This window comes from Halichoerus grypus, chromosome 9 (assembly GCF_964656455.1).
Source record: "Halichoerus grypus chromosome 9, mHalGry1.hap1.1, whole genome shotgun sequence".
NCBI lineage: Eukaryota > Metazoa > Chordata > Mammalia > Carnivora > Phocidae > Halichoerus > Halichoerus grypus.
Window position 1 is genome coordinate 12,121,830 of NC_135720.1, and position 13,320 is coordinate 12,135,149.

Consider the following 13,320-nt stretch of genomic DNA (forward strand, 5'->3'; position numbering starts at 1 on the left):
TTGCGATTTTAAGATAGATATGTCCATTTTACAGGTGAAAAACTAAGGCTGAAGGAAGTTAGAAACCTGCCATCTGGCACCTACAATGCTAACGTTCTAAAAACATCTACCATAAGAGAAAATCGTTAGCAACCAATAGCGTTGCCTCTATCATTAGCTTTCCCACGATTATCCAGAGAGGTATTAGGCACGTCTATCCGCCGGGAGAATTCACCCAAGGGTGTTGCTAGGCTCCTCGGTCCTCTGCTCCGCCCCTCCGCGTTCCTATCCAGGCCCCGCCTCGCCCCGCCCCCCGGGGCCGCTCTGGCCACCGCCCACCCAGGAGAGACCCCGCCCTCCCCGCGCCTCCACACTCTGAAGGGCGAAAAGCAGCGCGTACCCAGCCTGCACTGCGCTTAGCGAGACGCAGCGCATGCGCTCTGGGTGCGCCCAGATTTCCTGTCTGTCCACTGCGCTTCCGGCGAGGTATATCCGACCAATAAGGTCGGCTCGGAGGTGGGCCTTAATGCTCCCCGCTCCCGCCCCCCCTTCCCTTCCGTGGATGATTTAAGAGCAGCGCTAAGAGTCCGCGGTGAGGCTTGGACGGTTCCGCGGGGTTTTATGGCTGCCTCTGGGACGCTGAGCACTTTCCGTCTCCCGCCGTTGCCCACGATTCGAGAAATCATTAAGTTATTCAAGCTGCAAGCAGCGAAGCAGCTATCCCAGAATTTTCTCCTGGACTTGAAGCTGACAGGTGGCTGTCTTCTCAGTGCTCCCCCTCATCTCCGGGGACGTGGGCCGGCGGTTTCGCGCGGACCCTGTGGGCGGGTGTCTGGTGTCAGGCAGTGTGCAGCGGGCCATAGGTCAGGTCCTTCTACCGCTTTGTGCTGAAAGAACCCCGGAGCACCGCCCAGGAGACGCGTGGAATGAGTTGTTCGCCCGCAGCATGGCGTGCTCGCGGGCGTTTGCTGTGGGCGAGGGAAGGCAGGTTATGTAGACGTCGAGCAGACACTAGGGGAGGCAGGGGTCGCGCATCCTGAAAGGCGGTTGTGGAAATTCGAATCTCGGTGTGTTAACACTATGAAAGCGTACTGCATGTGTGACTAGTTTTATTTTCCATGCAATTTAAAGTGACCAGAATTTAAATTAGTGCGGGAGTTTTTCAATAACATGTCGAGAAAGAATCACTCGTGGGATTACGTTATTTAAACGTTTACTTGGTGAATCCAAAACCCTCGAGGCGCAAATATTCGGTAAATACATATCAGACAAGCTACTATGTGCTAGTACTGGAGATGCAATTCGGGAGTGAACAAGGCCAAGCCTGTCGTCAGGGAGCTTACATTTTTAGTAAGTTTACATTTCCACCCTTTATTTTAAGTCACTCTTATGAGGTAAAATTTACGTGCAATAAAATGAACCAGTTAAAAGAGCACAGTTTGATGAGTTTTGACACACATATACATTCGCTTAACCGGTACCCCCATTTCTTGGTGATCTTTTCTTCTAAAAGGTGAGGTTGCAAGAATAACATGTATTATAAGTATGTCCACTAATTTACTGTTGGGGTATTTACTGTATTTGAGGTTTTCATATTTAATTCCATTTTGGCCCCTCATGAGAAGCTGAAAAGATCAGTAAATCACACCCAAAAAGTTCATTTTCAGTTAAATGAAGTATAGTCCACAAACCATGAATAACATGTTTTATTTCTTGGATGTGGAGTCTTTATTCTAGTAGAAATATGATTTTGGGTAAAATAGCTTAACTAAGCTTCAGTTTCTCATTTGTTAATTGGAGGAAAGCCCCTACTGCAAGAACTTTAAAGGGTTACCCACCTCTAAAATTCTTTAGTTGTAGTAGTAACTAGAATCAGCCTTGTCTGCAAGTCGTTAGTCACATTTTGCAGGTACAAAGCACCATTCTTAAGACGGAAAATATAGGTCTTTATATTTTTAATGTAGAAAAAAATCCTTCGTTTACAGTATCATGTGTGCGCCTTTATTCACTCTCAGGAGTCAATTCGGGAACCCAAGGGAAGGGAGATTAAAGTATTTGTCTGAGGTGAGAAGCTCAGGTGGGAGCAGATGCTTCCTGAATTGACAGTGCTTTTTTGATATTCGTTTGTATTTGAATGTGCCTGAAAAGTTTGAGGGCAGAGCCCCTGACCTCTCAACTATGCTAGCTCTCCATTTAGGAAAATGAGAATATTAAATTCATAATGCCTGTGCTTAAGGTATCAATTCTATTCCTTCTAAAAGGCATTGTTCTGGAGTGGAGGAAGGATTGCTTTCGAATTTACACCTGAGCTGGAGTCCCTTCTCTTCCATTTGCTTTCTAGATGACCTTGCACAAATCAAACAATAGACAAGGAAATTGAAAAGTTCAGAGAAGTTAAATTGGGATAGTAGTTCTTAATGTGTTGGAATGATTGGAAGAATTGTGAGATGCAAGTGAGAAAGCATGTAAAGCACCTAAAACAAATGGTTGGTGAGCATATTACTAATTCCCTCCCAGCACCAGTTAAAAGACAAAACTATTTTAGGGTGGCTCAGTCGGTTCAGTGTCCCACTCTTGATTTCTGCTCAGGTCATGATCTTGGGGTGGTGAGATTGAGCCCAGCATGGGGCTCCACGCTCAGCGGGGAGTCTGCTTGAGATTCTCTCCCTCTCCCTCTGCCCCTCCCCCTCACTCTTTCTCTAAAATAAATCTTAAAAAAAAAAAAGACAATTATTTTTGCCTTTAAGCCTACAAAAATGGTAGTATACGTCTCTGAACACTGCAAAGAAGTGCTGGTATGTTTTCAGTGGCTAAATTTCCACTATCCCAGGAGGCCCAGTTACTTGGATTTTAGTATCTCAGTCAGTAAGACCAGCCCATTATATGTTTTTCCAGAAGTGATAATTGGTTGCAATGAATCCTCAATAACCTTTTTATGATTTCTTAAGCTCTGTTAACTTAGAGGTTGATTAATTTAAAATACTAACTTTTCCATATCAATTTGCATATTTGCAAAGCTTTAAACACCTCCACTGATAAGTTTAACTTTTTCCTAAAAATGACCAAGAATCTAAATTTCTGCTAGTCCTATGAGTAGAGTAGGAAGGAACAAGTAGGTAAGAACTTGTTGCTGTGGCCTTATTGACCAACTAGATGTCTGTAGGTAAAAATGAGACTACCAGCACTTTTTGCTTTGGGATGTAAAACTAGTTTTACTTACTCAAATATTCAGTATTTGGCAACTGTAGAGAGATGGTGCATGCTCACCTGGTCAGTTCTTAGGAATTGATTGATTGGTTTGGTGGAGGAACAGATAGAAAATACAGTATTAACTATATAATTGATTGGTTTGGTGGAGGAACAGATAGAAAATACAGTATTAACTATATTTAAGTTAGGAAGTTTGTCATGATAATCCTATTTTTGTTAAAGGACTGACAATACAGATAAACTGTTGTGGTAGAATAGGGAATGGCCACTATATATTGGTTTAGGTTAAGAGTTAAATAATCAGACAAATATGGTGTAAAGGATTAGTTGAGTAATGGTTGATAAGAATTTATGGAGATTATTGTTAAATTTTGCACATTGAAATTTATCAAGACAATTAAAACATTCTTTTTTCTAGATAAAATCGTAAGGAAATCTGGGAATCTGACAAATGCTTATGTTTATGAAGTGGGCCCTGGGCCAGGGGGAATCACAAGATCCATTCTCAATGCCAATGTTGCTGAACTTTTGGTGGTTGAAAAGGATAGTCGATTTATTCCTGGATTACAGGTAAGATACTTAAAATGTCTTCTTTAGGAGGCAAAAAAACGATTTAAATCTTCAGGCCATGATTCTTAAACCTCAGGATATCCCAAGGATTATATAGGTTGCTCTTCAAACTGCACATCTCCGTGCCCCATTCCAGAGATTCTGATTCCATAGTTTGGAGAGGTCTAGGAATTGCATTTCTTTTTTTTTTTTTTTTTTCTTTTTTTTACTTTTTAAGTTTTTGTTGTTTTTGTTTTGTTTGTTTTTTAAGATTTTTATTTATTTATTTGACAGAGCACAAGCAGCGAGAGCAGCAGGCAGAGGGAGAGAGGGAGAAGCAGGCTCACTGAGCAGGGAGCCCCATGCGGGGCTTGATCCCAGGACCCTGGGATCATGACCTGAGCTGAAGACAGACGCTTAACGACTGAGCCACCCAGGTGCCCCTAGGAGTTGCGTTTCTTTTTTTTCTTTTTTAAGATTTTATTTATTCATTTGAGACACAGAGGTAGAGAGAGGGAGAGGGAGAAGCAGGCTCCCCTGCTGAGCCAGGAGCCTGACGTGGGGCTTGATCCCAGGACCCTGGGATCATGACCCGAGCTGAAGGCAGACGCTTAACCATCTGAGCCAACCAGGTGCCCCAGGAATTGCATTTCTAACAAGCATCCCAGCATGGTCTGTTGACCACTACCTGAATAAACCTGCGTTATGCGTCAGTGCTAGACAAACTCGTTGCTTTGTGTGATCTTTTTTTTAATAGCCATGCATGTTCTGGCCCATTCCTTCAAAAATAAGTAAATAATGCCAATAATGACTTAGTTACTGGCATGATTTATGAGAACTTCATTTAGATTCAGAAAATCATTTCTACAAGCAAAAAATGGAGAAAACATGCTTTTTAAAGAGATTAATTGTTAAGCTTAAGCGTTTGGTAAGAACTTAAGTGAAGAAATGAAGTTGTACCACTGTACACATAGATTTAAGATGAGGTTTGAATGAAGTGATACATGCATCTTTAAAACAGTAGGTGCCATTGGTATATGAGAAATATTTGAGGGAACTGGGCATGTTTGAGTTGGAGAAGAGGAGCCTTGGGTGAGGAGATTCATAGCTGTCTCTGAAAAGGTGGCAGTGAAGAGGATAGCTTATTTTGATTTCTAAAAAAAGAACTAATGCAAATAGGTGGGAATTGAGGGAGGCTGATGTGGATTTAAAATAAGGAGGGACTTATATTTTTTAAATGGTGGCAAACAGTGAAACCCATTATGTCAGGGATTTTGTAAAGGCAATTCTTCACAGGGGGGCACTTAATGACTAAAGGGCCTTTGTTTGATTCCTCTGTAATTCTAAAACTTTAGAAGAGCCCTTAGCCTTTGGCTTAGATGAATAGCAATTTATTTTGTGAGTCCAACAGAATAATAAAGTTATCTGCATTATTACTTTCACGCAAGAGACAAATTGGTTTAAAATTAGTACAGTCTAATGCTTGTATGTGCAATAATTGAAAAAGGTTTCATTTCTACCAGAACAGTTTGAGGAAATTTGTTTGAAAATCTAGGGCTTTGTATGCATGCAACTGATTTTTTTTTTTTTTTAAAGAAACCTAGTGATTTCTTTCTTCTTATTGGGCTACATTTTGTTTTATGCTTTAAAAAAATTATGTAATATTTAGTTTTATCTAATTTTACCACTCTATTGACAGAATTAGTTTCAGATTTATAACTATTTTGGGATTCTCATATGGTACATATTCCTTGATGTGGAATTTTAATAGTGATTTTTGCTTTGAACTACTTTCTTCTTTGAAGAACTGTATCTCAATTAGAGGTGAAAATGGGAATATCTTATTTTTGGTGAGATCATGAGGTAATGAAAAGAAGCTGAATAACACTATGTAATTCCCTTTAGGTTTTTTCATCTAGCCCTTTCTGGACATGGGGAATACTCATCTGACTTTTTTGCACTTGAAGAGACTTCCTAACCCTCAATCTTACCATCTGTTATACGTAATTCTTTCTTATGCGGCAAGGAGGTGAATCAAATTTCTCTTCATCCCCACCTGAATTTACATTTTCTCTTTTCCTGATCTCATCTAAGCTCTTTGAAGACAGACTATTTAAAAGGCAACTACACGCTTCTCTTTTCAGCTGCCCCACCAAGACCCTGCACTCCTAACCCCTGCCTTGTTTTGTCTCATTAGATTGATCATCTGATACACTCTATTTTCTTACTTGTTGTCTATCTTACCCCTCTGGAATGTCAGTGCCAAGAGCATGGAGATTTTTGTGTGTTTCATTCTCTGTTCTGTCTACCACACGTAACTGTGGCTGGCATGTAGCAGGTGTTCAATAATGTCTTCTATGGGAAAATAAAACGTTGACTAATGTATATGTATCTAATTAACCAACTAAATATGTCATTTAATAGTGAAAATGAATAATTGTGCAGCATTGATTATTTAAAAGTTTTGTGCTCTTTTTTTCTAAATATAAAGATTTATTTCCAGGTAAATTGTTCTGTAAGAAATGTGTATTTGTCTTATCTGTTTCTGTAGAAGCAAAGTTAATTCTTAGTGTCCTATATTGCAGGAAAGGAATTTGCCTTAAAAAGAAATGTTGGGTACTAAAATATCAAATAGATTTCTTTTTCCTATAAAGAATGTTTCAATATATAAAACCACTTTCATTTAGAGGTACTAAATTAATCATAAAACTTAATAAAGGCAGAAGGAGTGATCTATTTTAAGGATTCCATTTTAGTGGTTTCTGAGCTAATAGAATTACTTTTTAAAGAAATTGTAATAATTTATAAAATGTCTTCTAGCTGAAACTACGTCATTTGTATCCTAATCCAATTCTTATGATATCCTCGTGAGGCATCTTAGGGTCTTAGGGGAAAGAACATAGTGCTAACATACAGGTTTCATCATCAGCATGTTGTAAAGTAAAAAAACATGTCTCTTCTAGTATGTGAACACATAATAGGATAGTTTTGTGGTAAAGAACACAGACTTAAGTGTCAGATTGTCTGGTTTTGACTCTGGGCTCTGTCATTTACTGGTTATGTCTTCGGGCAGGTAACTATGTCCTCTGTGCCTCAATTTGCTCATAGGATTGTAATGAGGATTAAATTAATGCCTCATACTTAGTTAAGCACTCAATATAATTTTCGATATAAATAATTATTGTCCCTCTGCCTTGGGCATCTGTTAATTAAGGATTGATCAGGAGACTGCTTATCTGGAAAGAGGTATAGGAGAACTGTAAAGTTATTCCTTTGGAACACTAGAATATAAATCCCCAGTGCTGTGGAAACGTTGGAGCTTTCTCCCAACTCCTCAAGTTAGCATTGGACATCTAGGGTTTCTTTCTCTTAATGTTGTAGCATTCTCTTGTGATTGTGCATTTTTAGGTTTGTTTTTTTTTATTATTTTTTAGTTGCTTATTGTTGTTACATTTTTATGGCTGGTGGATTCTCTGTGCTTTGGAGGGGAGTGAGATTTTTTGGTACCTCAGGGATCTGAGGTTTTGTTCTTCCCCCCATTTCTGAACTGGAGAGAACAATATAAGTAATACATTCTCCTTGAAGTAAATAATCTGGGTTCTTCATTTTTTTTTCCTGTTTGTTATTAATATATAAAATCTTTAAAACAATCGTATTTATGGAGGGCTTACTGCACTAAGTACTTTGTTTTACAGCTTTATTGAGTATTATTGATGTGCAGTAAACTGCACATGTTAAAAGTATACAGATTACCAAATTTTGACAAATAAAATCTCCTGAAACCATCACCACAATCGAGGTAATGAACATCCATCACCTTCAAGATTCCTCATTTTCCTTTACAATCCATCCCTCCCTCCTCCCCTTCCCTATCTTCAGACAACCATTGTTCTGTTTTGTCACTATAGGATATTTCCCATTTTTTTAGAATTTTATATAAATGGAATCGTACAGTATATGCTCTTTTTTGTCTTACGTCTTTTACTGAGCATAAGTATTTTGAGAATCATCCATGTTGGGGTGTTGATCAATAGTTTGATTTTTTTTTTTTTTTTACTGCTGATTAGTATTCCATTGTATGGGTATGCCAAGCTTATAAATCCATTCACTAGTTGATGGACTTTGGGTTGTTTTCATTTTTTTGGCAATTATGTATAGAGCTATCATTAACATTCACTTGCAAGTCTTTGTGTGAATATATACTTTTATTTCTCTTGAGAGAAGAATTAGATGTGGAGTGTCTGTGTCTTATGGTAGGTGTATGTTAAACTTTTTATGAAACTACCAAACTTTTATAAAGTGGCTGTACCATTTAACATTCCCCCCAGCTATGCATGAGAGTTCCCTTAACTTCACACGCTTCTCACACTTGGTATGGTTAATGTTTTAAATGGTAACCATCCAAATGAGCATATAGTAGTATCTTAATGTGGTTTTTATTTGCATTTTCCTGATCAGAAATACTGGACATATTTTCTTAAGATTTATTTATGTTTAGAAAGAGAGTGTGAGGGGGGCCAGAGGGAGAGGGAAAGAGAAAATCCTCAAGCACACAACCCACTGAGTGCAGAGCCCATTGTGGGACTTGATCCCAGAACCCTGACATCATGACCTGAGCTGAAAACAAAAGTCAGCCGCTTAACCCACTGAGCTGCCCAGGTGCCCCGGACATATTTTCATGTGTTTATTTGCCATGTGTATATCTTCTTTGGAGAATTGTGCAAACATTTTGAGCATTTCTTGTTTTGTCTTCGTATTGCTGTATTGTAGGAAATCTTTATATATTTTGTCAGATACATGTTTTGTAGTGCTTCCTACTCAAACGGGATTTACCTTTTCATTTTTGACATTTAACAGTGTCTTTGAAAGAGTAAACTTAGTTTTAATGAAGTACAGTTTATCAGTTTTTCCTTTTGAATTTGATGCTTTTTGCATTTTTTTTTTTTTTTTTTTAAAGATTTTATCCATCTGACAGAGAGAGAGACAGCGAGAGAGGGAACACAAGCAGGGGGAGAGGGAGAGGGAGAAGCAGGCTTCCCGTGGAGCAGGGAGCCGGATGTGGGGCTCGATCCCAGGACCCTGGGACCATGACCTGAGCCGAAGGCAGACGCTTAATGACTGAGCCACCCAGGCGCCCCGATGCTTTTTGCATCTTATGTTAAAAAAATAATTGTTAAAACAAGAACTAAGAATTTCCATGTTTTCTTCTAGATGTTTTATAGTTTCAAGTTTTTCATGTAGGTTTATAATAAATTTTGAGTTACCTTTTGTGTGTAGTGTGAGGAAGGAGTAGAGGTTCATTTTTTTTCCATCATTTGTTGAAAATGTTATCTTTTCCTCATTGAATTGCCTTGCTCCTATTGTCAAAAATCAACTGGTCTTATAAATGGTGGTCTGTTTCTGGACTTCCAGTTCTCTTCTGTTGATATAAGTCTGTTTTTTTCACTGAGACCAACCTGTATTGATTACCATAGCTTTATAGTAAGACTTGACAGCAGGTAATTTAAGTCTTCTGATCTTACCTTTCTTTCCAAAATTGTTTTGGCTATTCTGTAAGTCCTTTACATTTCCATATAGTTTTAAAATTAGATCATCAATTTCCTTTTTTTTTTTTCTTAAAGCCTTCTGGGACTTCGATTAGGATTGGACTAAAACTATAGATCACTGTAAGGAGAACTGGCATCTTAATGGCATAAGCTTCTGATTTGTAAACATGGTATGTCTCCCTGTTTATTTAGGTTTTCTTCAGTTTCTCTCAACAGTGTTTCATAGTTCTAAGTATACAAGTCTTGCACATCTTTTGTCAAATTTACCCCTAACTATGTCCTATTTTTTGATGCCATTGTACTTGGTATTGGTTTTTAGTTTTGATTTCCATTTGTTGCTCCTGTGTAGAAATACCATCTATTTTGACGTGGACTTTGTATCCTGCAACCTTGCTGTGCTCACTTCTTTGTGGCTATTTTGTAGATTTCTTAAGATTGTCTGCATGTGTTATCATTTCATCTGCGATAAAGACCGTTTTTACCTTCTCCATTTCACTATCTTTGCCTCTGTTTCTTCTTGTCTTGGCTAGAATCTCCAGTATAATGTTGAGCAGAAAACTAGGAGTAGGCCTCCTTGCCTATCCCTGATCTCAGGGGGAAAGCATTCAGACTTTTACCATTGAGTATGTTGTTAGTTGTAGGTTTTTCCTGGATCTCCTTTTTCAGACTGAGGAAGGTCCATCTGTTCCTAGTTTGCTGAGAGGTCGTGGTGCTTTGTTTGGTTTTTGTTTTTGTTTTAAATAATGGATGTTGAGTTTGCAGAAATACTTTTTCTGAGTTTATTGAGATAATCATATGGCTTTTTTTTTTTTTAGTTAATATGGTGAATTATTTTTTTTTCTAATGGTAAACCAACCATCTGTAGAATCTTCAGTTATATCCTCTCTCTCATTCCTGATATTGGTAAATTGTGTGTGTCTCTTTTTTTCTGATCAGTCTGGCTGCATATTGGTGAACTTTATTGATCTTCTCAAAAAAGAACAACAAAAAAAGCTCTTGATTTCATTGATCTTTCTGTCTTGGGTTCCGTTTTCTATTTCATTGATTTCTGCTCTGAAATCTTTATGTTCTGTTTCCTTGAGGTTTACTTTGTTCTTTCTATAGTTTTTTAGGGTGGAAGCTGAGGTTGTTTCTTTGAAGTCCTTTCTTATTTTCTTATAGGTGTTTAGTGCTATAAATATCCCTCTCAGTACAACCTGAGCAGAATCCCACAAATTTTGATAGGTTGTATTTTCATTTTCATTCATTCATAATGAATGAAATTTACTAATTTTTAACTTTAAATTTTTTTGAGATATTAGACCTAAAGACTTCTGAAAGAAGTTCAGAATTCCCATATAAACCTTCAACTCCAATTTCCCTTTTTATTTCTTATTTGACTTGTTGGGTTACTTAGATGTGTATCATTTAGCTTGTAAATTTTGGTGTTTTTCAGATATCTTTCTGTTATTAGTTTTTCATTCCATTGTGATCAGAGAACATACTTTGCATGACTTGAGTAATTTTAATTTATAGTTGTTTTATGGTGTACATATGGTTTGTCTTGGTAAGTGTTCCTTATGCATTTGAAAAGAATATGCATTCTGCTGAAAAGAATGTATTCCCCCCGGGGCGCCTGGGTGGCTCAGTCGTTAAGCATCTGCCTTCAGCTCAGGTCATGATCCCAGGGTCCTGGGTTCAAGCCCCGCATCTGGCTCCCCGCTCTGCGGGAAGCCTGCTTCTCCCTCTCCCACTCCCCCTGCTTGTGTTCCCTCTCTCGCTGTGTCTCTCTCTGTCAAATAAATAAATACAATCTTTAAAAAAAAAAAAATGTATTCCCCTGTAAGGATATGCATTTTGGTGAAAAGGATACGCATTCTTCTGTTGTTGGATGCTACAGAAATTTCAGTTAGGTCAAGTTGGGGTTATTCAGGTCTTCTATGTGAGTTCCTACTTGTTCTATTATTTATTAAGAGAAGGGTACTGAAATCTCCAGTTCTAACTGCAGACTTGTCTGTCTCTCCTTAGAGTTCTATCAGTTTTTCTTTCATCTATTTTGAAGCACTGTTATTAGTTGCATGAACATATAGGACTGTTATGTCTTTGTGATGAATTGGTTCCTCTGTCATTATGAAATGATCTCCATGATCCCTGGTGATATTCTTTCCTCTAAAATCTACCTTGATAATATAGCCATTCCAGCTTTCTTTTGATTAATGTTAGAGTGATAAAGTTTTTCATCCTTCTTATTTGTGTCTTTATATTTAAAGTGGATTTCTTGTAGGCAGCATATAACTGGGTCTTGCTTTTTTCTCACCAATCTGATCATCTCTGCCTTCAATTTAGTTTTCTATTGTTGCTGTAAAAAATTACCACAAATGCAATAGCTTAAAATGACACAAATTTATTCTCTTACAGTTCTGGGGATAAGAAGTCTAAAATGAAGGTCAGTAGGGCTCTATTGCCTTTTTCAGCTTCTGGAGGCCACCTGCATTTATTAGTCCCTGAACCTCTTGCTTCTATATCTACTATTGACTTTAATCCTTCTGCCTCACTCTTATTAAGGTCTGTGTGATTGATTATGTTGGGTCCACCCAGATAATCTAGGATAATCTCCCCATCTTGTGATCTTTAATTTAATCACATCTGCAATGTCCTTTTTACCATGTAAGGTAATATAGTCACAGGGATTAGGATGTGGACATCTTTGTGGGGCTAGTATTCAGCCTGCTGCAATTTTTATCTATAACTCTGTTTTACTATTTTAGTAATTTATTGATGGTATATGGTTATACATCTTTAATGTATCCCAATTTATCTTCAAGTAATAAAATACCACTTTATATATAGTATACAAATCTTAAAATAGTGTATTTGTATTTCTCCTTGCAGGCCTTTGTACTGTTGTCATACATTGTACTTCTCCATGTTGTGAAGTTCACAAGACAATGTTATTTTTGTTTTAAAAGTCAATTCTATATTAAAGATTTCAATACAGTTGACTTTTGAACAATGTGGTGGTTAGGGGTGCTAACTCCCACATAGTTGAAAATCCACGTATAACTTTGGACTCCCCAGAAACTTAACTACTAAAGTCTACTGTTAACTAGAAGCCTTACCAATAACCAATCAATTAATGCATACTTTGTATGTTACTTGTGTTATGTGCTGTATTCTTATAATAAAGTAAGCTAGAGAAAGGAAATGTTACTAAGAAAATCATAAGGAAGGGCACCTGGATGGCTCAGTCAGTTAGGCATCTGACTCTTGGTTTCAGCTCCGGTCCTGATCTCAGCATGGAGTCTGCTTGTCCCTCTCCCTCTGATCCTCCCCCTGTGTGCACACACGCTGTCTCTCTCAAAATCTTCAAAAAAAAAAAAACATAAGGAAGAGAGAATATATTTACAGTACTGTAAGAAATCTGCATGTAAGTGGACTGACCAGTGCTGTCAAACTCTGTTGTTAAAGGGTCAACTATAATAAGAAACAATGTTACATATTTACCCATTTGGTTACCTTTTTTTTTTGTATTAAGTAGATTCCATGCCCCCCATGGAGCCCAACCCAAGGCTTGAACTCACGACCCTGAGATCAAGACCTGAGCTGAAATTAACAGTTGGACGCTCAACCAACTGAGCCACCCAGGTGCCCCCCATATGGTTCCTATTTTGAGTGCTCCCTCATCCATATTTCCACTTAGTATTATTTTCTTTCTACCTGAAATATTTTCTTTAGCATTTTTTGTAACTGTGGATCTGTCGGTGACAGAACTTTCGGTGTTTGTATGTCTAAAAAAGTGTTTTATTTTGCCTTTGTTTTTGAAAAACACACTGGCAGTTTATTTTCTTTTAGTAGTCGAAAAATGTTGCTCCGCTATCTTCTCATTTCATTGTTTCTGACAAGAAATCTGTTGTCATTCTTATCTTTGCCCCTCTGCCTTTTTTCTCTGGCTTCTTTTAAGATTCACTCTCTATCACTGGCTTTGAGCAATTTCATGATGAGTGCACCTTGGTGTCCTTTTCTTCATGTTTCTTTTGTGTGGGGCTCCTTGAGCTTC

At 38.0% G+C, this 13,320-nt stretch overlaps 1 protein-coding gene across 2 annotated transcripts in view; it reads left to right on the plus strand.

Moving 5' to 3' along the window:
- Positions 1-520: 520 nt before the first annotated feature.
- TFB1M (transcription factor B1, mitochondrial) overlaps positions 521-13,320 on the plus strand; it is a 66,522-nt gene continuing 53,722 nt past the window's right edge. The window contains exons 1-2 of one of the 2 annotated variants that reach the window (XM_036112085.2): positions 521-733; positions 3,608-3,759. In XM_036112085.2, the coding sequence (XP_035967978.2) occupies positions 601-733; positions 3,608-3,759 (285 nt within the window). In that variant the 5' untranslated portion in view covers positions 521-600. Of the gene's footprint in view, positions 734-816; positions 1,330-3,607; positions 3,760-13,320 lie in introns of those variants that run through there. The other variant, XM_036112086.2, reaches the window with a different exon arrangement.